Source organism: Enhydra lutris, unplaced genomic scaffold, assembly GCF_002288905.1.
Source record: "Enhydra lutris kenyoni isolate GAN:26980312 unplaced genomic scaffold, ASM228890v2 scaffoldscaffold9, whole genome shotgun sequence".
NCBI lineage: Eukaryota > Metazoa > Chordata > Mammalia > Carnivora > Mustelidae > Enhydra > Enhydra lutris.
Genome location: NW_019154093.1, coordinates 22,447,337 through 22,474,423, shown reverse-complemented (window position 1 = coordinate 22,474,423; position 27,087 = coordinate 22,447,337). Strand labels below are relative to the sequence as shown.

The 27,087-nt window shown below is 40.8% G+C and overlaps 1 protein-coding gene across 3 annotated transcripts in view; it reads right to left on the bottom strand.

Moving 5' to 3' along the window:
- Positions 1-4,622: 4,622 nt before the first annotated feature.
- Positions 4,623-27,087, bottom strand: part of LOC111143445 (sterol carrier protein 2) — a 116,939-nt gene continuing 94,474 nt past the window's right edge. For 2 of the 3 annotated variants that reach the window (XM_022497196.1, XM_022497198.1), the window contains 4 exons: positions 24,136-24,238; positions 15,262-15,391; positions 8,756-8,835; positions 4,623-5,616 (listed from right to left, as the gene is read on the bottom strand). In XM_022497196.1, the coding sequence (XP_022352904.1) occupies positions 5,521-5,616; positions 8,756-8,835; positions 15,262-15,391; positions 24,136-24,238 (409 nt within the window). In that variant the 3' untranslated portion in view covers positions 4,623-5,520. The remainder of the gene's footprint in view (positions 5,617-8,755; positions 8,836-15,261; positions 15,392-24,135; positions 24,239-27,087) is intronic. The other variant, XM_022497197.1, reaches the window with a different exon arrangement.

Below are 27,087 nucleotides of genomic sequence, written 5' to 3'. Positions count from 1 at the left end.
GCACTAAAGTATTATTTTCTGAAACTGCTAGAGTTTCAGAAGATTAAGCTATTAATTATAGGATTTAATTTCATATTTCTTTTCATTAGGGTGACACATATGGGGAAAAAAGAACGGGTTTATATTTATATGTGATTGAAACTTTCAAAGGGATTTTCCATTTAAAAAGAACCTTAATGGGGTGCCTGGGTGGCTCAGTCTGTTAAGCATCTGCCTCCAGCTCAGGTCATGATTCCAGGGTCCTAGAGATGAGTCCCACATTGGTCTCCTTCCTAGTCGGGGAGCCTGCTTCTCCCTCTGCCTCTGCCCCTCCCCGCTGCTCATTCTCTCTCTCGCTCTCTGTGTGTGTCTCAAATGAATAAAATCTTTTATTTTTTTAAAAGATTTTATTTATTTATTTGACAGAAATAGAGATCACAAGTAGGCAGAGAGGCAGGCAGAGGGAGAGGGGGAAACAGGCTCCCCGCAAAGCAGAGAGCCCGATGTGGGGCTCGATCCTAGGACCCTGAGATCATGACCTGAGCCGAAGGCAGGGGCTTAACCCACTGAGCCACCCAGGCGCCCCGAATAAAATCTTTAAAAATAAATAAATAAATAAAAAGAACTTTGATGATCACTGTCTAAAACTCCAGAAACATTACTGATGCTCACTCTGGTGGACACTGTATTAAACCAAGACACAGAGATGAATAACATAGTTTCTACCTTCAAGGTGTTCACAGTCTAATGAGACAATTAAAAAAGAATTAACAGTGTCCCCCTTTTGCAAGAAACTAAAGACTGGCAAGGTCTAAGTGCCTCGCTCTGACTTAGCTTCCCAGAGGCAGACGGACCTCATCCGAGATTCTTCTGATCACACCTCAGTGACTCTTCCACACCCTGCCCTCCACATCCACTTCCTAGTCATACTCTCCATTATTGTTTCTCTATAAATTCAACAAGGACTGCAGAAATTGGAGAGTCCAAATTCACTGTACAAGCACAGCAACAAGGCTGATTATTTCAATGCTCACAGAACCCACTGGGCCACTTTCTTTTTAAAACCATAATAAAACCACAAACTGACTTTTATTATTTGGGCTGCTTCAATCTTAAATTGAAAGACTGCTCGGAGAAGCTGTGAGTATTTCGAAGAAAGAGCAGGGTAAGTCAGGCTAAAAGGAGAACTCGTAATGTCCTCTTTCATCACTAGGGCAACTGAAGTTCATTGTAATAGACATTGCATTTCTGTGACAGGATTCCTATCTATACTCAGAAATGCCCTCTGTGAATTGTTTTTAAATTGTTATTTAACTTCTTTCATTCGTTTACTTAATGACAGCAAGCCAAGGCTTTGTGCTGGGGGGATCAAAATGGACAAATGAGACACAGTCTCTGTTCAGGGGAAACAGAAACAAATTACTACAAAGGAATGATTAACTCCACTTATGGCAAACAGGGACAGCTTCCTGAAAGCTAAGTCAGGAAAAGGATGAAAAGGAATTTGCCAAGTGGATTGGGGTGGGAGTAGGGAGAGAATGGTGAGGGTAAGCACAGAGAACAGCAAGATGATGTTGTTGCAAAATGCATGATATGCAAGATGACCTAATTTAGGACTGAAAGTATTAGCTAATGTGCTTGCTCTGAGTTAATCATTTGGACACTGAGCATATCACTACCAAATGGAACTTTTCTGTTCTTATTATTCATAGCTCATTATGAAACCAACTGCAATCTCTGTTTTATCTCTACTACTCCACTGAAATTGATTTTGTAAGTGATCACCAGTGACTTCCTTGTTGCCAAATTTGATCCAGTACACACTTCAGACATTATCCTACTTGACCTTATAGAGCAAAGGACATAGATGACAACTCCCACCTTTCGACTATATATACTCTCTTCTTGAGAAATGTCTCTCAACCTCTCTAGTCCTTCTTCCTCATCCCCTTTGCCAGATCCTCCTCCTCTACCTGATCTCTAAAGCGTAAATTACTCAATGCTTACTCCACTCCGCTTTGCCTCCCCAGATGACACGAGCTATCCCTATAGTTTTAAATACCACCCAGATACCCGTGACCTCCAAATGTGTATCTCTAAGCTGACCTCACCTCTGAGCTCGTCTTTATTTTTATTTTTATTAAGATTTTTTATTTACTTATCTGACAGAGATCACAAGCAGGCAGAGAGACAGGCGGGGGGGGGGGCAGTCGGGGGGGAAGCAGGCTCCCTGCTGAGCAGAGAGCCCAATGCGATGCGGGGCTCCATCCCAGGACACCAGGACCATGACCTGAGCCAAAGGCAGAGGCTTTAACCCACTGAACCACACTGGCGCCCCTGAGCTCCAATCTTGTAGATCCAACCGCCTCTCTGCTATCTCCTTGTGCCAATCTCTCAGGCATCTCCAAGTTAACAAGTTCAAAAGTGGACCTTATTATTTCAGCCACTCTCCCTAAAATCCGCTTGTCCCCTCGTCATACCAGTCATGACACCTGGAAGTCATTCTCGCCCCTACTTCCAGTAATCAAATTCTGTCAGCTCTCCCTCTGCCGACTTTTCCACGTCCATATCTCTGCCACCAACACCCTAGTCCAGGACACCATCTTGTTGCACCTGGACATCCACTGTCCAGCCCCCTTCCCCCGGTAAAGGGGTACATTCCCCACACAGCTGCCACAGTGACAGTTTAAGTCATTTCACTCCCCCACTTACAGCTGCTTCTGCAATGGTCATAGTTCTTTCACAAATATTTTACCTCTATCCTCTCCTTCTGGTAAGATTCTGAAGCTGGGTGAGGAACATGACTTTCTTTGGATGATGAAATGGGAGCAAAGGTGGTATGTATCACTTTGGGGTGGAAACTCTAAGAGCCAGAGAGAGGGTACGTGACCTTTTTCTCTTCCTCTGCCTTGACGATCACAATGCTCCAGGTAATAGCTGCTCCATGAGCCTGGGTTGTAGACTTAGGATATAATGGCAAAGTGGATATGCAGCACGAGTAAGACATGAACGGATATAAAGCTGCATCTTCAGCAGATCCCAAGTGCCTTACCACAATGAACGAATTCCAGTACAGCTGGTTCCTCCGTGCCTGCCTAGGCAACCTCATCTTGGACCGCCCTTCCAGCTCACTAGATTCCACTCACACTGGCCCCCTTCCCACCCTCTCATGCACTGTTCTTTGCATGGTTCACTCCTCAACCTTCACACCTCACTTCTCAAAGGGGTCGCCCTTGATCACTTTCTCAAAGAAGACCCCTCACTGTGATTCTGCATCCCAGCACCCTGACCATTTCCCTCATGGTACATCGGTCTGTAGGAATTATCCACCTCTTTGGTGTGAACCATCTCTCCCTCTAGGCTGTAAGCACCATGAGGGGAAGAGCTCATCACCACCTCCAATGCCTAACACTGAACCTTAAATATATTACCCTGTATCTGGTAGGCACTCAAGAACTACCTGTTAAGTAAGTGAACAAAGGAAAAAAGATTCCAAAAGTGGGACCTAAGAAAACAACATAGACGTATCACCTATCCCAGAGGCGAGAGGTGGCAGTTGTGGAACAGTAAGGGAACTCACATTTACTGAGTGACTATGTCGTACGTAACACTAATAGGTGCTTTACTTATGCTCTCTCTCGAGATTCTCAATAATCCTAGAAGGTCAATATTAATATCTTCACTTTATAGACCAGGCAACTGAGACTCAACCTGCTCAAGCAGCAAAACCAGTAGCAGCAGCAGTTTTAGCCCAGACCTGTTAACCTTTCCTCCAAACCTTGATGCTTCCTTCCCTAGAAATTCAACTGCTACCAACTAGATTTCATCATTAAGTTTCTAGTATCTGTATAAACTGCACATACACAAATACATTTCTACCCCAAAAACCAGTTTTTTTCTGTTTATCTTTTTTATTTTTAAAGATTTTATTTATTTATTTGATAGACAGAGGTCACAAGTAGGCAGAGAGAGATACAGAGGAGGAAGCAGGCTCCCCGGTGAGCAGAAAGCCTGACTCGGGGCTCTATCCCAGGACCCTGGGATCACAACCTGAGCAAAGGCAGAGGCTTTAACCCACTTAGCCACCCAGGCACCCCTGTTTATCTTTTTTTTTTTCCCCCCTAGGTCTGTCCTAAAGCCTATTTCACATGTCTCTTGTTATCTGGGACAAGTATAACAGGATGATAAAATAAAACCAAACTAAAGATAAATCAGATATTCTTTTAGAACTTTTTTCTCAAATCTTTTTCTCAGAGTAAAGAAACAACTACAGTTGAGAAGGAGGTCTGAATTCTATTCTGAGTTCATTTTATAGAATTTGAGATTGGGACACCTGGGTGGCTCAGTCATTAAGCGTTTGCTTTCAGCTCAGGTCATGATCCCAGAGTCCTGGGTTGAGCCCTGAATCGGGCTCCCTGCTCAGCAGAAAGCTTGCTTCCTCCCTCTCCTACTCCCCCTGCTTGTGTTCCCTCTCTTGCTGTCTGTCAAAACAAAACAAAACAAAACAACTTCGTGATTCTATCAGAATAACCAGTACATGACACCTAGATAACACGGACTGTAAATCCCCCAATGTTTCTTTTACTCTCTATCAGTGAGAAGACCCTGAACAAAAAGGACATACACAATAAACACAAAGGAGATCAGGAAGAGCTATTTTAATTTTCTGTTAAACATTCTTCCAAAAGCATTATTTTACCCCGTATCTTACTAAGTTATAAGAAATAACATTAGCATTAGAAAAAGCAGGAAGATAAATTAAATGTGGATAATTAATTAAACTAAATTTATATGAAATAGGAATATGAGAACAAAGGACTGAGCACTTTACAGATAGTTTAAAAGCTGTGCATCTTAAAGCGAGCTTTATTTGTTCAATTATTTTTAACAACAGCGTTTTATGACCAATACATGGATTTTTTTCAAGAAGGAAAGTCATTTTAAAAATGTTTTTATTTTAAAAATAGGCCTACATTCAGCTGTAGATTTTTTTCCCCCAAACTCTGATCAGATTTATTTTGATTTGGGAAAAAATACCATTCGGTGGCATGAAATGCAAAATTTCAGTCTTTTTTAAAATATCTCAGTACAGAATTTTAAAAACTATTAATGGAAAATAGATTAAGTGTACAACACTAATTACTGGCTAGCTCCTGGCATTCGGTTTCTTCCCTAGTTCTCCAGAGGAAACCTTAAGTTGAATCTTCAGCAGAAAGATCTTTAAATATACTTTATAAGCAAAATGAGAGCTTTTGTTTACATAGTTTTTAGATTTTGCTGTTCCTAATTTTATTCTGAAACTCAATGTTACCCCAAACCATAATTACCATATTAACTTTGTAATGCACAGTTGTATGCAATTCAGCTAGCAGTAGTACATCATCAGGCTCTGTCCACCCAGAGCTTCGGAAAACAGGACTGGTCACACCCATTTAAAAACAAATCTCACGCTATTTGCCAATGTGTAGTTTCCGTCTAAGTTCTGACAATGAAGTATATGGACAGATATCTATATATCTCATCTTAATTTGCAAAAGTTCTTCATAGCTTAGCTTTGCCCGGCTGAAGCTGAAGATTTTGTAACTTCATAGCCAGACCCATGTTGCCAGTGATTTTCAATTTGCCTTGAAAGAAGGCCTGTAAGAGGAAAGAAAATTTATTACTTGGTGTTTTTTTGTTTTGTGATTGCTGCTATTTCTAGACGATCCAGCCCTGAGATCATCTGACTTATCCAGGTTTTTTAAACTTTCTTCAAAATATGAAACTTGGCTTTCTGGAACAGATTTAAAACTAGATTCCTCAAAAGGAAGGCTTTGTAAAAAGCATGCTTTACAAAGAGCAGTCAAAAACCACATCTTTCCCAGATGTCTTCTCTTAGAAATTGAGGCTACCTTTATCTGCCTTTGTCACCGATGGTACATTCTCCAAATAGGAAGTGAAGTGGGTTCATACTAGATGGTTTGTTTAAAAATACTACATGTGTGAGGCACCTGGGTGGCTCAGTGGGTTAAAGCCTCTGCCTTTGGCTCGGATCATGATCTCAGGGTCCTGGGATCGAGCCCCACATCGGGCTCTCTGCTAGGCAGGGAGCCTGCTTCCCGTCCTCTCTCTGCCTGTCTCTCTGCCTACTTGGGATCTCTCTTTGTCAAATAAATAAATAAAATCTTTTAAAAAATAAAAATAAAAATACTACATGTGGATCAAGAATATGAACTAAGGGGTGCCTGGCTAGCTCAGTCAGTGGAGCATGTGATTCTCGATCTCTGGGTTGTGAACTCAAGCCCCACAGTGGATGTAGAGATTACTTAAAAATATAATTTTAACAACAACAAAAATATGAACTGACATTTTCAGTAGTCTGCTGGGGAAAAAAAGCACATGCATAACACACTTAGATACTCTTGGGATTCAGCACAATGTGGATGAAATGTCACCAATTTTGTTTCCTTTTTTGGTCTACATGATAAAGGACTGATCCCTACGGAGGGAGGACAGGCAGCCTGCTGAGACTGAGGGGCTGGTGTCAATCTTTGGCTCAAGAAGAAGAATCAAACCAACCCGAAGTGCAGAGCCACAATTTGTTCCATTTAACAAATGCCTAGGATTAGATCACTTGATGCTTGCTAAATTTATCATGTAATGAAATCCTGGGAAAACTTTAGAGAAATAATAGCAAATTTGGGAACAGAGGATGATTTCCCTGCTATGATCTCAGTCTTTTAACTCAACTGTTAAAATAAGGAAAAGCTAAATGAAAAAAGTTTCTAGTAGTCTTGGCTTTTTAAGCACATATATTAAGAAGTTAGGAGCTCTTCTGCCTTATCCACACGAACGCACAGAACTCTGCTTTTTCTACACCTTCTGGTAAGAGTGACTAATTCCTTTTTTTTTTCCCCTCCTCTGTCTGGACAAACTAAATATTTCCTTTCTATATGGCACACAGCCTTCTGTCTGATGACTTAAAGGTCAGGTGTCTCAGAACACAATATATTTAACATATGTCCTTAAAAAAATATGGACCAGCAATACCTAAAAGAGAAACTCACCATCTTTCCTTTTTTTTTTTTAAATTAAAAGAGAAAATGACTTTTTATTTACTAATTATTATGGAGAAAACACAAGTCTTCACCCTTTAGGGCATGCAAACATAAGGATCATTTTAATCTGGCTCCTAGGTGTTCTTCGTGTGTGCTTTACACTGGAGAGACACTGCTTTGTTTCAACTGTAGCCAAACACTGAAAATATAATTTCCAATGCATTTAATGGTTTCCAGTCAAATCCTCTAAGCATAAGGGAAGACCATTAGCACAGTAACAGAAATATCTGCGATTTTTATCTTTAATTCCTTTGGGTACTAACAGGTGTTCAAGGAAAATAAGCTGATTCTTTGCTCCCCCAAATGGGTGGTAAACAGATAAACTGAGAACGAGGGCAGCTGATGTGTGAAGTCTGATCACCCTGCCAAGGAAGTGCATGTAGTGCACAGTGGAACGAGGAGCAGTGGGTGGGAAGGAGGAAGACAGCCAGCTCCTATACTGGTGGCCTCTGTTTTGTCCAGAATTTTGGAGCAGGCTCCGTGGGTGGAAGTGTCCATGCAGTGGTGTCAAGTAAGTTGAAACACCACAGACGCAAGTCTCTCACTTGTCAAAGCATCAACTGAAATAGGCTCAGCTGCTTAGAGAAAACATTTTAAAAAGGAATACTAGTGTGCGTCAGATTTAGTTATTTTATCCAGTCTTTTGGATTACCAGGTGGCTGTAGGAATGAGACCCAAAAAGATCAGGCTGAGGCAACAGAAAAGTCAGTTCACAATGCAAAGCAGCATCTCCGTTTCTTTCTGTTTTTTTCTCTGGCTAAAGAAAGCTCAATGTATCAAGTCTGTTCAACACTGGGTGACTAACGAGTAGAAGACCCTCGATGACTGGGGACCAGGAAAACCTATACATCAATACACTTCAAATACAACTTAATCCAGCAACTGGTTAGTGAAAACCTAAAAATGTCAGGCTAAGTTCTGGAGACGTGAGGACAAAAAAAGATGTGGTTTGTTCCTTTGAGACACTCATGATCTAATGTTAAGGAAATACGCGCATCGCAACTAATCTAATGTGACAAGTGCTAAGCTTGCTTCCAGTAGATGGCCCAGAAGAGGGACTGGCCACAGTTCTTCTCAACTTGTAAGGTGGTCTTTGGGGATAACATCTGAGCTAATTTTGAAAGAAAAGGAGTTTGTCAGGGAAGGCCGTTCAGACAAAAAGAGCATGGGCAGAGACAGGAAATGTAAAAGGTCATGTGTTTGTTCGTATCGCTCTCCCCCTGGACTGCTCCTGCTCTCCATCTGTGCACTGCTAACTTCTGGTCATTCTTATGAACTCAGTGTAAGTGTCACTTCCTCTGTAAGGCTTTCTCCGATGGTCCAGGGAGACACGCCCCCGCCCCCCCCGCCGCGCCCCCCGCCGTCCACAAGCTAGGCAGGGCACCCTGGACTGGATATTTGGATACACTCACTCTTTTACAGAATTGCCTCATACCACATCGTGAATGCCCTGTATAGGAGAACTCTTTCTTATTCATCTGGGTACTTCCGGCACACAAGACAATGCCTGGCACACAGCCTGTGCCACAAATGTTTGTCATTTGTTAAGCGAACATTTTAGGGAGCACTGAGTTTTGTGGGTTTGACCACTTTCCATTTTATGGTATGAAGCTGAGGCAGGACATGAAACAGTGGACTAAAAGACCCACCGACTAGGAAAGAAGCTCCATCGTACTTACCGACTGAGGATTCATTTTACCAGTCATCAAAGCCAGTAAGTCGGAGTCAGCCATTGTGATTGTGCAGTCAGCCTTCTTATCTAAAACAGAGATATGTAGGACAAGAAAGGAGAAAAGGGGAGTATTCAGTTTCATGTACACACTTTAGTCAAAAGCCACTGACTGCAACAGCTTGCCTCCAGCACTGGAGCAGTGTGGGGAAGAGGGTACTCATGTACTCTTCAATGGCAGACTCGTAAAATGTGACATAAATTACAAGCGTCCTCAATATTTAACAAGAGGGAATCGATTAAGTTAATTACTGGGGCACCTGGGAGGCACAGTCGGTTAAGTGTCCGACTCTTGGTTTCGGCTCGGGTTGTGATCTTGGGGTCGTGAGATTAAGCCCTGTGTTGGGCTCCCTACTCAGCGTGGAGTCTGCTCGAGATTCTCTCTCCCTCTGCCCCTCCCGCTTGTGCTCTGTCTCTAAAATAAATAAATCAATCTTTGAAAGAAATCAGTCATCATATTCACATAATGGGATACAATGCAATCATTAGATGATGTGGAGCTACATTTATTGACCTGAAAAGAGGTTCATGTTATACTGTATCATGCATGATACTGTTATACAAGCCAGTTACAAAACAAACTGTGAGCATGGTCCCACTTTTGCTTAAAAACAGATATTCAGGGGCACCTGGGTAGGTCAGTGGTTTAAAGCCTCTGCCTTCAGCTCAGGTCATGATCTCAGGGTCCTGGGATCGAGTCCCACATCGGACTCTCTGCTTGGCGGAGAGCCCGCTTCCTCCTCTATCTCTCTCTCTGCCTGCCTCTCTGCCTACTTGTGATCTCTCTCTGTGAAATAAATAAAAAAAATTTAAAAAAAAACCAAACAGATATTCAATTATATATATATATATATATATATATATGAAAAAACATCTATAAACATAGACACCACTCTATTAATAGTAGTTACGGTGGCGTCCAGACTCTAAGGTGACCCCTGTGATGCCTGCCTCTTGTGTTCATGCCTTTGGATGTGCCCTTGAGTATGGGAAGGACCTGTGACTTGCGTCTAGCCAAGAGAATCTGGCAAAGGAGATGGGATGTCATGCTTGTGGTTCTGTTATGCTATGTAAGAAGACTCTGTCTTGTTGGAGACTCACCCTCTCTCCTGCTGGCCTTGAATAAGCCTCACCAAAAGTGACGCAGCTGGCACCCTAATCTTGGACTTAGGTTCCAGAACTGTGAGAAATAATTTTCTGTTGTTTATAAGCTATTCAGTCTGTGGTATTTTGTTACAGCAGCCCAAACGGACTAAGATAGTAGTAAGTTATTAAAGCACAGCATGCCCATATTATTAAATAGTTAAAACAAGACTGAAAGGTAAAAGTTTTTGTTTTTTTTTGAAGATTTTATTTATTTATTTGACAGAGATCACAAGTAGGCTGAGAGGCAGGCAGAGAGAGGGGGAAGCAGGCTCCCTATTGAGGAGAGAGCCGGATGCAGGGCTCAATCCCAGGACCCCGAGATCATGATCTGAGCTGAATGCAGAGGCCCAACCCACTGAGCCACCCAGGCGCCACAAAAGGTAAAAGTTTTTATTGTATGTCTTCGAACTTAAGGATAGACCCTAAAAAGACTGAGATTCAATGGCTATTCCATCTTTGCTTCTAACAAAATTTTCTTATTACTGGGGAAAAAAAAATATGTGAAGCTTTGAAAATGAAGGGATTTATAGTCCAAAAAATTCAGTTCCCATGTAGATTTTTATCATTAAAGAGCAGGGTAGAAAAAAAGCTAGCAAACTGAGAGTGCTGGGCTTGATTTATAGTTGGACTTGATTGTAATATTTCAAGAAAGGACTCTCAGTCATTGAAAAGTGAGTTTAGGGGCACCTGGGTGGCTCAGTCAGTTAAGTGTCTGATTCTCCACTTCGACTCAGGTCATGATCTCAGGGTTGGGAAATCGAGCCTTACGTAGAGCTCCGTGTTGGGCATGGAACCTGCTTAGGATTGTCTCTCTCTCCCTCTCCCTCTGCCTTCCCCTCATTCCCCCTCTCTTTAAAAAAAAAAAAAAAAAAAAAAAAGGTGTGTTTAGGAAAGTCTGCTACTTCTGTAATTATCAGCGCTTATTGCTCACTTGTCCTCCATGGACTCATTTGATCTTTGTAACAACTTATAAGGATTAGAGAGCTCAAAGAACTTGCTCACAATCACACAGCTGAAGAAGAGGTAGAGCTAGATCTGAAAGCAGATTCTTGCTGCTAAAGCCCATTACTTCCAAGCGCTATGGCTTCTGATTTGTTACAAGAAGGATAAAAAGATTGAACAGCTCAGTTTGTTGTTGTTAAGAAGGCTCCATGCCCCAAGTGGGGCTTGAACTCACAGCCCTGAGATCAAGACCTGAGCTGAAATCAAGAGGGGGATGTTTAAACAAATGAGCCACCAGGTGCCCCAATAGCTCAGTTTTAACTGGGCCTTCACCAGTTCAAAAGTATTTGATGAATCTAGATGCCTTCTCTGTTCCCCAAGCCCTTTTGCAGAGTTTCAAGACAAGTCTCACGTGTTCAAGCAAAATTAATGTTTAATATATGTACTGGGGAGGAACCAATGACTTACTAAGCACTTACTATGCTAAGGTGCTTTACATATCTCATTTAATGCCCACGACAGCTCCATGGATAGAAATCATTCTCACCATTTTCTAGATGAGACAAGTGGACTCAGAGAAGGTATATACCTAATAAGTGGCAGGCCTGTGGTCTGAGCCCAGTTTGGGTGTCTCCAAAGGCTATGCTCTTTCTACTGTACCTTGGGGATACAAGATGCTGAGGCCTTCTATATCATGTTGCCCATAAAGGGGCAGGGTTGAGAACTCAAGTAGATGCTGACAGGGCAGAATAAAGGAATGAAAGCTAATGTGTCATGTTAAGATTAATCAAAGTTGGCTTTCTAGAGATATGCTGTATGAGTTGTTTTAAAGGAAAGGAGGGATGGATAGAATTCATAGATAAAGACACCTAGGCAGGAGGAAAAGAGTATGAAAAATGTATATTAAATCTAAAAATCTTTAATATAATCATCATTACCAAACTCTTAGAATATAAGCAAATGAAATACTTTTAAGGAAATCTTACTTCATCAGCAGTAAGTAAACCTCTCAACACTGTGCACATGCCAAAAGAACTAGCAATTCTCTTTAAGATGCTAGTTCAAACTAGGACAGGTTATTAATGCTTTAACGTAGCTGATCTCTAACAAATGGGCATTTGTTGGCTGGTGTAAACGGAGCTGGCTATTTCCAGTGGTGGCTTTTACTGGGTAAGTCCATATTTCAACACCACTCCTAGCTGCCAACAAGTGTCAGTTTCAGCAGAAATTACCTTGCTCCAGGGTAAAATCCCTTCAGGTCTGGGATGGGGCACCTCCTATGGGAAGAGCTCATGGCCAGAATACATATATAGGGAGTAAGGTTTTTTGAAATTATTTAATAGCTTTCCATAAGCTTATTATCTTTCATAACAAACAGTAATAAAAAATAGGAGAATTTTTTTTTAATATCACCTTATCATCTGCCTGGGAGTATCAGAATGTAATCCTAAAATAACTATTTTCTAAAAGTTCTTTTTATTTTTAAAAGCTTAAATCTAGATGAAGCTTCAGTTTTTCTTCCTACACCACATTAGAGTGGCAACTCATAAAGTGCAAATTTATAGTTATTGTTCTGCCTACTCATTTTGAGGGGAAAAAAAAAACAACTATATGTACTTCGGGAACTTTCCACCACATTACCATGCTGCCCACACAAGATGCCCTTACTACTGCCCCTTCCTTCCTGAATCTCTAGTTGATTCCTTACTCAGCGCCACTCAACATTTTCTCGTGTCTCCAAGCTCTAAACTCTATTCCAAGAGCTCTGCCAACCTCCCTTCTACCTCAAAATGCCCCTGAATATTTATCTACCCTCTCAGAGAAAGAAGTATCATCCCTCCTTGCTACTTGCTAAAAGCTAACTCTCCTTCCCCCTGTGCTCCTGACATCATCCACTCCTCCAGGACCTCCCTCAATAATGTTATCAGTAACAAAACTCTCTCATCTTTAAGAGACTTCCTTCTCCTACATAGCTACCAGGTCCCATCAACTTTACCCCGAATACCCTGGTAACTACAATGTAACAGCATCTTCTTTTACTACTGCCAACATTCAGGTTATCCTTTCTGCTCACTCAGATGGTGGCAACATCCATCCTCCCAACTGCTCCCTCTGCATCTAATTTCTCCCTTTCCAATTCATCAGATCTAATGCACCAGCTTCATCCTCTAAAACACAGTCCTGACTTTCACTTTGCCACTTACAAAGCTTTAATTGGATTGATTATATATCAAATCACTTTCAAAGTTCATAGCATGGTATTTTAAGCTTTCCAAAAAGGTGGTCCCAATACATCCTATTTTTTAACTGCCCCAGGCACGCAATCCAACAAGAGAAATGAACATAAAATACAACATACAAAATGTAACCTACTGAATACTTACTAAGCATCATTCACTCATTTTGCTGTTCATTTTTTAATTATTTATTTCACTGAAGGCCTACCATGTATCAGGTGCTACTGTGGGCAAGGGGAATGCAGCAGTGAACCTAACAGGCAAAAAGCTCTGTCTTCATGCAGTTTATAATTCAAATGGAGGAGAACGACAAAAAGGAAACAAGTAAAATATTATAGAGTATATCAGATGGCAGTAAGTGCTATAAAGAAAAATGAGGCAGCAAGGGATAATAGGGAATAGTTAACAGGGCTGTGATTTAAAAGCATTAAGGCTGGGGCGCCTGGGTGCCTCAGTCAGTTAAGCATCTCGCCTTTGGCTCAGGCCATGATCCCAGGATCCTGGGATCAAGCCCCACACTGGGCTCCTTGCTCAGCGAGGAGCCTGCTTCTCCCTATCCCTCTACCTGCTGCCCCTCCACTTGTGCTCTATCTATCAAATAATTAAATAAAATATTTTTTTAAATAAACAGATAAAATAAAAGCATTAAGGTTAAGGAAGGGCTCACTGAGAAGGTGACATCTGGGCGAAGATCCAAAGGAAATAAGGGAACAAGCCATGAGAATATTAAGGGAAGACAATTCCAGGCAGAGGAAATATAGTAGAAAGCCCCTAAACTGGGAACACCCTATGTTTCAGCTATGGCGAAGAGGCCAGGGTGACTGGAGCAAAGTAAGGGAGAGTAGTAAAACAGAGAAAAGTGGGGCCAGATCACATAATGCCAATATAAGAACTCTGGCTTTTACTGAGTGAGCTAAAAGCTTTTGGATGGCTTTGAGCAGAGGAGAGTCACAGTCTGACTTAAGTTTCTAGATAGACAGACAGACAGACAGACAGTAACTCTAGCTGGTGCATGGAGAAGAACCTGTAGGGGGCAAGGTTAGAAACAGGGAGACCAGGCAAAAAAATGATGGAGGCTTAGACCAAGGTGGTAGTAGTAGAGGAAAACAGAATTTGCTGATGGATTAGACTGTGAAAAGAGGAGTTGATGAGGACTTCAAGGTTTTTGTACCAAGGAACTAGTAGGACACAGAACCGATTTATGGAGATGGGGAAGATGATGGGAGGAATATATAATTAAAGGGGAGTAGGAGCAAATCAGGAATTCAGTTTTATACATATTAGCTTCAGGATACCTATCAAGTATCCAAGTAAACTTGTCAATTAAACAGTTGGTTATACCCTGGAGTTCAGTGGCTGAGTCCATGCTGAAGATACCCGGGAGTCAGCAGTGTAGGGATGGCTTTAAAAGTACGACACTAGAGGGGATCCCCAGGGAGTGAATGGAGATAGAACTGATCCTTGGAGGATGCCAACATTAAGAAATTTGGAGATGAGGAGAAAACAGGAAGAGAGGCCAGGAAGGAACATCCACTTACCCAGTGGGTAAGAGAAAAGACTAGAAGCATAATATGAAGGCTGAGAATGAACTACTGAATTTAGCATCATGGTGGTCACTGGTGATGTTGACAAGAACAGTTTTGGAACAGGAATGCGGATCAAAGCTACCTGGAGCGAGTTCAAGAAAGGCTGGGATGAGAGGAAGTGGAGACTGAGTACAGACAGGACGTCTGAGGCCCTGTAACCATGTCCTGGAAGCATGTGCTTTACAGGAGACTTCAGAGAGAATTCTCTTAATCTTGGCATCAACCCTATGAAATAGATACCATTTATTATTCCCATCTACAGTTCAGAAAACTGAGGCTCAGAGAAGTTAAATAATTTGTTCAAAGCCAGAATCAATGAATGGCAAGGCCAGGATCCCAACCCAAGTTTGTCTAATTCTAAAGACTAAAATTGGCAACTCTATCATGGAGCTTCCCAATCTTTGGGAGGAGACAGCTGTGACATTAGTTCCTTTAACAAGGTCCTACACCTCTGAAGCCAGCCCTTTTGGGAAACACCAAAACAGACCCCCGTTTCCCCTTGCATACATCAGGGCTTCTATAAATGAAGGTGTCACTGCACTGACCTGAGTTAGGAAGCACTGACCCTTTGCCATTCTTCACATCCACCACCCAGGTGGCTTCTTTACCCTCAGGGCCATCCTTCACCTTGAAGGCAAAAATACCACCGATTTTCTTCACAAACTCTTCCCCTTCCTGGAAAAGAAAAACAAAACAAAACAAAAAACATTGGAATTATATTATGTTTGTTTCTCTGGCTTTTTCTCTAAACTGAATGTTTAAACAGACACATGACGTGGGCAGCGGGGCCAGCAGCAGTCCCTAAGCTCCCTCAGGATCTTTTACCCAGAAAAATCTGAACAGCAAAAGGCGACAACTCCCTCGTCTGCCAAATCTTTTGTTAAGTTCAGCTTTCCGGATACAACTGGTGGAAGAAAAGGGAGAATGCGGGTTGCACAGCAGTAGGTTCTGTAAGTACCTTTCCCTTATCTCTGTAATTTCTTAAAGATTCGCTCTGGCCTGTCTAAATGTGGGAACCCCCCATTCTTTCTTTTTTAAAGCAGGTAAATTCTTTTACATGCGTTTCTGGTTTCCCACAATCAAAAAACAAAGATAAGGAGTTCTGAGAGCAGTCTTTATTCTGAGGGAGGTGAGGGAGCTGACAACGTTTTTTCTGGATTAGTATAAAGATTATACAAGTAATACACCAACCACCAATTGCTTTTGAATCTTAAAGGAATGAAACTGAAAAGATAACTTCAGATCCATATCCCTGTAGGCTGGTTTCCTTTCTCCCTCCCTCTTCCCTTCATTCCTACTTTTTCTTTCATCACTCCTTACAGAAATACTTATTGATCACAACAATGATTGGCACCAGACACTGTTCTAAGTACTGAGAATACAGAAGCAGGAATTAGAAGGGTAAATGATCAATATGATCACTACAATCATTACGACAACACTGGGATAACTGGAAGCACAGGGGACTAACTAAGCTAAGGCAGCTGGCAGGGTGAAAAATGAAAGGATGACAACAAGCTCACATATGTTTCCTTTTTTTTTTTTTTTTAAGATTTTATTTATTTTTTGACAGAGAGAGATCATAAGTAGGCAGAGAGGCAGGCAGAGAGAGAGAGAGAAGCAGACTCCCTGCTGAACAGAGATTTTTTTCCCCAGGATCCTGAGATAACCACCGGAGCCAAAGGTAGCGGCTGAACCCACTGAGCCACCCAGGCACCCCTCACATATGTTTCTTAAAAAATAAATTAAAAATGGTAATTCTACTGCAATTACTTTCTTTTCTTTCTTTCTTTTTTTTTTTTTAAGATTTTATTTATTTATTTGACAGAGATCACAAGTAGGCAGAGAGGCAGGCCGAGAGGGAGGGGGAAGCAGGATCCCTGCTGAGCAGAGCGCCCAATGTGGGGCTCAATCCCAGGACTCTGGGATCATGACCTGAGCCAAAGGCAGAAGCTTTAACCCACTGAGACACCCAGGCACCCCTGCAATTACTCTTCTTTAAAGAAACACATTTCTGGGGTGCCTGGGTGGCTCAATCAGTTAAGCATCCAATTCTTTTTTTTTTTTTTTTTAAAGATTTTATTTATTTATCTGACAGAGAGATCACAAGCAGGCACAGAGGCAGGCAGAGAGAGAGGAGGAAGCAGGCTCCCCGAGAGAGCAGAGAGCCCGATGCGGGGCTCGATCCCAGGACTCTGAGATCATGACCTGAGCCGAAGGCAGCGGCTTAACCCACTGAGCCACCCAGGAGCCCCAAGCATCCAATTCTTGATTTCAGCTCAGTTCATGATCTCAGGGTTGTGAGATGGAGCCCCAAGTCGGGCTCCGTGCTGGGCATGGAGCCTGCTCAAGATTCTCCCTCCCTCTCCCTCTGCTCCTCCCCTTGTCCCCTCTAAAATAAATAAATAAATCTTAAAAGAAAACACACACACACATTTTCTGTGGAAAAAATAGGATATGTTGATAAGCAAAAAGAAAATATAAATAATTCATGATTTTACTACTCAGAGAAAATAATATATTGATATAAATCCCCTCCATCTTTTTTCTCTGTATATGTTTTCATAAATGGGATCATATTTATTACATACATGTTTTATAATCCACTTTTATGTTTCATATCACTATCCTAATTTCTGTGTCATTAAATATTCTTCTACATAATTTTAAATGACAACATACAGTCTTCATTTGTGTAAATGAACTATACTTCATCTAGCCAATACTCTTGCTTGATATTTATTTTTTTTTTATTTTTTTAAGATTTTATTTACTTATTTGACAGAGAGATCCCAAGTAGGCAGAGAGGCAGGCAGAGAGAGAGGTAAGCAGGCTCTCCGCTGAGCAGAGAACCCGATGTGGGACTTGATCGCAGGACCCTGAGACCATGACCTGAGCCGAAGGCAGAGGCTTAACCCACTGAGCCACCCAGGCGCCCCTCTTGCTTGATATTTAGATTCTTACTTCTGGGACTTGTAACAATGCTATGAATAATATTCTTACATCTAAATATTTTTACACAGCCTCATTAATTGAAGCTTAAATTCCTAGAATTAAACACTACTAATTAATAACACTGCATCTGAAATCATCATTGGTTTGAATTCTTGCTCTGCTATGTCCTTCATAACCCAGAACAAGTTACTAACCCTCTCTGAACCTCAGTTTTCTTCTTATCTGTGAAACTGAGAAGACAATAGCTACTGTCATAGAATTGTATGGTATTTAAAGACCCACAAAGCACAGCGTAACTTCTCAATGTTAGCATTTTGTTGTTGTTGCTGTTTTTATTTTACTGTATGATATGTGTGCTATTCCTATGCCAATGTTATAGCTTTATAATGTACTTTATACTTTGGTAAAATAAATCCCCATTATAATTCCTTTCTTTCAAATATTTTTAGACTTGTTTTGGACATTTTTTCATACACATACATTATAATAATTTAGTTAGTTCTTCTCCCCACCAAAATGCTGTTGGATTTACATGGGGTTACATAAAATCTGTTAGATCAGTTTAGGGGAGAATGTCTTTACAATATTAAGTCCTCCCATCCATGAATATGGTATATCTTCAAGTTTTTTTTTTATGTCTGTTGGCAATATTTTGTCAATTTTTTCCCATACAGGCTTTTGTACATTTCTTACCAAGTTTATTCTTAGGTGTTTATATTTTATATGGCTCTTAATATTTTTATTCCATTTCATGAGTGGGTTATTGCAAATATATAAAAAACATATTAATCTAGAATGTTTATTTTAGAACTCACTACCTTTTATAATTTCTAATGGTTTTTATTCCCACCTTCTTTATTTCAGCCTTACATTCCTGCAATTAGACACAAGATTTTTCCTTTTAGTATAATATCCATTTATTTTTTAACTTATTTAAATTCAATTACTTAACATATCATTAGTTAATAATTAGTTTAGTAAACATATCAATTTCAGATGCAGAGTTCAATTATTCATCCATTAGATATAATACCCAGCGCTCAGTATATCACATGCCCTCCTAAATGCCCATCACCCAGTCACGCCATCCCTCCACCCACCTCCCCTCAAGCAACCCTCAGTTTATTTCCGAGAGTTAAGAGTTTCCTATGGTTTGTCTCATACTCATTCTTTTAAAAAAGACTTAACTGTTTGATATGTTTAGGCACTGTGTTATAAGTACCTGAAATACTCAAATAATTATTATCCTTGAGAAACTTGCATAGATTGATTATCAGAGACCAACCTCTGTTTCTATGTGAGCACAGAGCCTGGCCTAAGCTCATTCTTTCTTTTTGTTTTGTATTTTAGTATATTCAAAGTTGTGCAACGACCACCACTATCTAATTTTAGAATGTTCTTATCACCCCTAAAAGAAAGTCACAGTCATTGGTAGTTGTCCCCCTTCTCCTCTCCTGCTAGCCTCTGGCAACCACCAATCTACTTTCTATCTCTGTGGATCTGCTTATTCTGGACGTATCATATAAGTGGAATCACACAATACAAGGTCTTTTGTGATTTTACTTAGCATCTTTCAATTAACCAAATGTTTTTAAGGTTCACCCAATCCACACTGAAATATGTATCAGTAATTAATTCCTTTTTCATGACCAAATAACACTCCATTCTATGGATGTGGCATATTTCATTTAGTCATTCATCAGTTGCTGGTTGCTTCCCTTTTTAGCTATTATGAATAATACTCCATGGACATTTGTATATAAGTTTTTTACATGAACACAGGCTCTAATTTTTCTTAGGTATATATTTAGAAGTGAAATTTTCTGGGTCATAAGGTAATGTTTAATCTTATGAGAAACTACCAAACTATTTTCTAAAGTAGCTGCACCATGTTACAGTTCTACCAGCAATGAATGAAGGTTCCAATTTTTCTACACCCCACAGACTTTTGTCTTTTTATTTAATTTTCTATCTAGTATTTTTAGGTTTATTTAATTCTTTTTTAGTAACCTCTCCACCCAGTATGGGGCTCAAACTAATGACCCTGAGATCAACAGTCACATGCTCTTCTGACTGAAGCAGCCAGGCACACAGGCTTTTATCTTTTTAATGTTAGTCACCCTAATGGATGTGTCAATCTTTTTCATATACTAGATAACATACCTGAACCTACTCAGAAAGAAGAAGCTATTCTAAAGCTATTCTGAAAATATTTACTTTAGGCCTACTTATCTCAACAATCATGGGGGCACTTCTTACATGTGGGTGTCCTGGAATTAACTCTCAATATTTTCCAGTTAAACCTAGAAAGCGAAAGTTCTTGTGAGACTTTTTTTTTTTTTAAGATTTTTTTTTTAAGATTTTATTTATTCATTTCTCAGAGAGGGAGAGAGTATGCATAAAATGGGGGAGAGGCAGGCAGAGGGAAAGCAGGCTCCCTCCTGAGCAAGAAGCCTGATGTGGGACTCAATCCCAGGACCCTGGGATCATAACCTGAGCTGAAGTCAGACACTTAAGGACTGAGCTACCCAGGTGCCCCTCTTGTCAGAGGATTTTTTTTTTTTAAGATTTTTATTTATTTCTTTGGCAGAGATCACAAGTAGGCAGAGAGGCAGGCAGAGAGAGAGAGAGAGAGAGAGAGAGAGGGAGGGAGGAAGCAGGCTCCCTGCTGAGCAGAGAGCCCGACGTGGGACTCGATCCCAGGACCCTGGGATCATGACCTGAGCTGAAGGCAGAGGCTTTAACCCACTGAGCCACCCAGGTGCCCCCCTCTTGTCAGATTTTTAGAGAGAAATTCTCTTATTTTGGCTTCCCTTAAAATATCTCACTCAAATTGTTGTAAGTTAGCTTTAGGAGAAATTATTAATGACAATAATAATTTTTTTAGGGCCATAAAGTTTTCAAATCCTTTTATATACATTATTTCTTTAATCTCCATAAAACCTTGTAAGTAGTTGGACAGGTACTAATATTAGCTCACTGAGCAGAAAAAACAAGTGAGGCTCATAAAGGTTAAGAACCATTTGGGCTATTCTTTAACCTGTTTCCAAGTAACCCATCTAATATAACCCATCTAACACTAACACAAGCCATCTAACACTTCCAGGTGTGAATTTCTTAAATGTGGTTCCCAAGAGACTACAGGAAGGAGGATTTTACATATCATTCAGGAGTCTTCATAATCTGAGGGATATGTATCTGTTCCTATCCTCCCACTTTTTTCATCCTCCTCAGGCTTTATGTTCCAACAATACCGATCATCTTGAATTCCATAAACATATGTGTCTCCATGCCCTCGCTTATGCCCTGTCCCAGCCCACTCACCTCCTCCTATTCACATTCCCACCCCAACTGCATCAAATCCTCACTTGCTAATTCTCCTGGGAAGGCTTTTCTACCTGTACTGGACAATTTCATAGCCCTCTGCACATGCATCCATGTTTCTTATTAAAGCAGTATTTTTATTTCCTGGGACTATCTCTCCCTGTCTATCTTCCCACTGAACTCTGTTCCCTGAAGGGCAGGAACATACAGTTAGTAAATAGTACAACCAGAACTCAGTCCCAGTTTGGTTTAACTTCAAATTCAGTGCTCATGTTGTTTGACCATACCACACTGCAACGTAGATTACATCAATACTTCCAACTTAAGCCCATGAAAACTGTATTTTCATAAATGAATTTTAAGTTCAAGTGTTCTCCACATTCCTTGAGATCTTTTATTCCTCAAGTTTCTTTGAAGATAATCTAGAAGAGTAGGTTAATAATCCTGGTGTGGTGGGCCATCCAAAAGCCAGGTTACTTTGAGGCCAGGAGCCCATGAATGACTATTTCTAGGTGTATCCATGACATCTGCATGCATAATGCCTCAGAAACAGATACCAACAAGTCAGAGCAGGAAAACTCCAGCAAACATTCAGAAATTCTACTTGGCATACTTATAGAGAAATTCCTCCCACCTCCTTAAAACCGATGTAGATTAATTTTACACTTGCTTTTACGATCGTATAATAGTTTTCATCGAAGAAGTGAGACATGGTAAGGAAATGGACAGGGAGAGAGTTAAAAGAGGAAAGAAAATACACATTTGTTAACGAAACTAAAGATCATTAATACCAAGAAAGTTCTAAGTGCCTCCTTGAGTGAAAAAAAAGTATTTCTTTCTGAGTAGGCAAAAGGTCAAGGAGTAGGTTCTGTCTCAAACTTAACTGGAACAAAAAGTTAAGACAGAATTCAAAGAAGGGCAATGGGTATTGCTAACAGACAAAAGTGGAAATAAAATCTCTGGCCAGATTTCCTTTGCTAATGCAGAAAATGCATGAATTGACAAAAGATTCCAAGACTTTCACTTTTCACTTTCTAGTCCTCACAAACATTTAGGAACCTTACAGTCGTGGGAAGGAAACAAGCGGACAAGGTCCCCACAAGTGAGGTTACAGAGGGAGGAGAAAAGAATTAAAAGGGGAGCCGGAGGAATGAATTGCAAAGCTAAAAGAAGACTGTGAAATAAAACAGCACTGCTTTGTTAATCTGAATAATGAAGTATTCAATGATTGACATATAGCTTACCAGATACTCTCTAATTTTTCTAATTTTTTTTATTTGATTATTTTGGACAGCATAAAGTTGGGAAAAAAAAAAACAGGACAACTTGGCAGAAGCAATTATCCTATGGGTTGCTCTGCAGGCAAATATTGGGGGTGAGAAAAAAAACAACAAGCTGAGCCCTGAGTCCAACTTCAGTTCAGTGAACATATATAATGTAAGTAATTAAACAATAACAAGAGTGGCACCTGACTGGCTCAATCAAGAGACCACGTGACTCTTGATCTCAGGGACAAGTGTTTAAGCCCCATGTTAGGGGTAGAGATTATTTAAAAAACAAACAAAAACCCAATGATGAGAGTTTTTTTCTATTAGATTGGCAAAGATTTTTACTTTTTAAATTTTTTAAATAGATTTTTATTTATCTGATGGAGAGAGAGAGCACAAGCAGGGGAGCAACAGAGGGAGAAGCAGGCTCTCTGCTGAGCAGGGAGCCTGAAGCAGGGCTCAATCTCAGGACCCTGAGATCACGACCAGAGCCGAACACAGACGCTTAACCAACTGAGCCACCCTCGCGCCCCAGACATTGGCAAAGATTTTTAAAAGACCAGCCAACACACAGCACCAGAGAAGGTAAAAGGAAAAAACAATCACTCCTATGAATTGTTATTAAGTTTGTAAACCAGTACCCTCTTTTGGTGGAAGCTTGGCAATACATACCAAAATACAAAATACACATATCCAACAACTCAATAATTTCCCTTTATTTATGCTATGATGATCATGGCATTAAGTACTTAAAGATGAGTAAAAAAGAACATTTACTATACCACTATTCTACTTGCAAAATTTAAATACAAGCAAAGTTCATTATAGGAGGCTAGTTAAATAGATGACACATAAATTCAAAGTGTACTAGGTGGTCATTAAAAGCAATGGTAAAGGGACGCCTGGGTGGCTCAGTCAGTTAAGCTGCTGCCTTCAGCTCAGGTCATGATCCCAGAGTCTTGGGATCAAGTCCCACATCTGGCTCCTTGCTCGGCAGGGAGCCTGCTTCTCTCTCCACCTCTGCCTGCCACTCTGCCTGCTTGAGTGTGCTCGCTCGCTCTCTCTTTCTCTGACAAATAAATAAATAAAATCTTTTAAATAAAATAAAATAAAAGTGATGGTGAGGATTTATATTTATGTGGATGGAACACTGTCAAGAGAAAAAAGCAGGTTCTAAAACCCCCATGGTATAAACCCCCATGTAGGTGTATCCCCACAAGATGGTGACAGGACAAGTCTGTAGCTCATGGACCAGTGCCTGCCTGCCTGCCCAGAACCAGCAAACCTGTTCCTCTCTACCACAGGAAGGTCAGTGATCATGAAAATCCTAGAAATACAGGGTTCTTTGTGAAGACACATCAGTCGCACTAACTGTTTTCCACTCACAATGCAACCAATCACCTTAGATGTTAATAAATTCTTTGTGCTACAATGAGAGAGTTAGGACATATGCACAATGCATGCCTTTCACACTGTAGCACAGATGAAATACACAGCTCGACTGTTCTGAATTCTTTTACTTCAGCCCACTTTGGTCAGCTTAATAGATGTATAATTGGAATTGTGTGACTGTGGTTGTCACACAAACAAGGGAAAAGGACTAGTCTTTCCTCTATAGTTCAGATTGTCACAGCATTTTACCATAGTTCTTTTTAGAACTCAAGTGTGGAGATTAGTACATCCCTGAAATGCACTCTTATCAGAATTACAGAGAAACTATAAAAGACACTCAGAAATCTAAAATAAACTCAATACTTGACAGTATCACATAAATTTTTAACTTGTATCATTTCATGACAACACCAGAAATCTATATCCACTTTCTCTAGCCTCAAGGTCCTCTTGGCAGTATTTTGTATAAATCTCACTTACCTCTTCAAGCTTCTTCTCAATCTCCTTAAAGACAAAATTTGCCTTAAATCCATCGACTGTAGAGCCGGTTGGAACCACCTCAATTTGATGAGTTCTAAAAGAACTGGGGGAAAGAATCAATTTCAATCCATGGAGTCATATAGATACTAGGTTTTTCAACATTTAAGAGTAGTAACTTCCAAAACACTCTAAGAACAGAGGTGTTGTGGTTCTTACCCAGAGAAAATCATAATTAAGTCCACAAAACAATTCAGCTTTTCTTCCCATTTTCTTCAACAAACACTGAATGCTCACTAGGTGCCAGGCATTGTCCTTAAAAATACAGCAAACCAGGGACACCTGGGTGGCTCAGTGGGTTAAGTCTCTGCCTTCAGCTCAGGTCATGATCTCAGGGTCCTAAGATCGAGGCCCGCATTGAGCCCCACATTGGGCTCTCTGTTCAGCAGGGGGCCTGCTTCCCCCTCTCTCTCTGCCTACCTCTCTGCCTACTTGTGATCTCTCTTTGTCAAATAAATAAATAAAATCTTAAATATATATATAGATATAGATATAGATAGATATAGATATAGATATAGATATATACCTATATATATCTATATATATATATATCTCAAACCAAAGAAACTTACCCTCATGAAGCCTATATGCTAGTTGGGGAGAGAGACCATGAACAAGCAAAAATAAATAAATAAATAAAGGATATAGGGGCACCTGGGTGGCTCAGTTGGTTGAGCGTCTGACTCTTGGTTTCAACTCAGGTCATGATCTCATGGGTTGTGAGATCCAGCCCCTGTCAGGCTCCCAGCTCAGTGGGGAGTATACTTGAAGATTCTCTCCCTCTGCCCTTCCCCCTACTCCTGTAGGCTCGCTTATTCTCTCTCTCAAATAAAAAAATCTTAAAAAAATAAAGAAAGAATACAGTTACTATGAAAAAATAATGGGGCACCTAGGTGCCTCAGTCAACTAAGCACTCAGCTCTTGATTTTGGCTCAGGTTATGATCTCATGGGTTATGAGATCCAGCCCCCACATCAGGCTCCGCACTCAGAGCACAGCCTGCTTGCTCCCCCTCCCTCTGCTCCCTTCCAGTCAGCACCCCCCCCATTCTCTTTCTCTCCTTCTAAAACACCATGAAGAAAATAAGGTAGGTTAAGAGGATACAAAGAAAGTATACGTATATGTTGGGTATTCTATTTATTTTCTTTAAATTAACATACAGTGTATTATTAATTTCAGAGGCAGAAGTCAGTGATTCATCAGTTGTATGCACCATTACATCAGGTGCCCTCCTTAATGCCCATCATCCAGTTACCTCATCCTTCCACCCACTCTCCTCCAGCAACCCTCATCCTACAGATAAGAATCTCCTATGGTTATCTCCCTCTGATTTCGTCTTAGTTTATTTTTCCCTCCCTTCCTCTATGGTGTTTTATTTTAGATAGCCTGGTCAGATAGGCCTCTCTGAGGAGGTGATATTTAAATTAGGTTTCAATCCCATAAATGAGCTAGCCATGTAAAAATTTAGGTGGGGAAGCCAGTCAGTCCTAAACTTCTAGTATAAAAAACTTGAGGAAAAAACTAGCTTCGCAGTTAAAGGAACTATACGAAGGCCAGTATGACTGGCGCAGAGCAGAGACGTAGAAGGATCTAAGGTCACAGAAACATGCAGAGCAAAATAATAAGGAGCTTTAGAGATTATGGTTAGGAGTCTGGGTTTTAAATATAATGAGAAGAACCGTACAGTATTAAGATACAGAATAGCAAGATACAATTTATATGTTTTAAAAAAACAAATCTGGCTGCCAGCTAGAAAACTGAAAGGCTGCAAAACAGGGCAGCAGGGAGACTGGGGAATGGCTACGGCAGCAGCCCAAAGAGCAGCCCAAACAGTGATTAGAACAGTTACAAGAAGAGGCTGGACTCAAGATTTACATTTTACCTGTGACACAGAGAGGAATTTAGCAACCATCTGCCTATTGGTTGTCTGATAGTTAGGGAACAACTATAGATAAATGACCTGATACAACAGAAGTGGTAAGGGAACAGAAGGCTGGCTGCTCAACCTTCCCCTACCCCTCACTCCTGGGTGGGACATACGTGACATTCTTTAAAACCTTGCTAGAGGGAAAAACCTTGACAACCGCAAGGCCTCAAGGCCTCTGGTATCTTGTAGGTCCTCTTTAGCACATGAAAGTTCTTTTGAAACCTCCCTTTTTCCTGACCTCCTCCAAGCCGGTAGTATAACCTGCCACCCTTCACAACCCCGGGGAACAACAGCTCTTTCCGCCACAGGTCCTATCCCCGGGCTTTAATAAACCACCACTTTGCACCAAAGATGTCTCAAGAAATCCTTCTTGGTCACTGGCTCCGGACTCCACCCCACTGAACCTCTTCACCCATTATTCTAAAACTTCATCAGAAGGAACATAGCTTTATAGCTACAAAGGCCTGCGTTTGAATCCCAAGCTGCCTCCACTCACTAGCTATGTGATTCTGAGTAAATTACTTCAGCTCTATGCACCTCTGATGGGGAGGGAGGGAAAAAGGTAGAGAGGGCCAGTGACTTGGCATAATTAATTATACAGAATCCTGGGACGGGGGAGACACCTAGCAGAGCCCCCCGGCCCATGGTAAAAAGTGATAGCATGACTGTTATGGGCTCCAAAGCCTCATGTGTTAGATATAGATAGAAACTTGAGGGGTCTGAGGAGGAGGAGGGTGTTAGGTAATTTCTCTGACATACGACAGGCAGGCTGGTGGTGGCTGGGACCCAGAAGGGGACAACACAGGAAGGATATATTTGAAGGGGTCAAGAATACAGCGGTTTCTCGGTAAGTCTTTCTGTCTCTATCCTTTCTCCTTCCTTCTCTTTTTCTTATTTCCCCATCTGCCCCAACCACTTCTCCTTTCTCCTTCCTTTCCTTCCTTCTATCATTTCATAAATATCTAATGA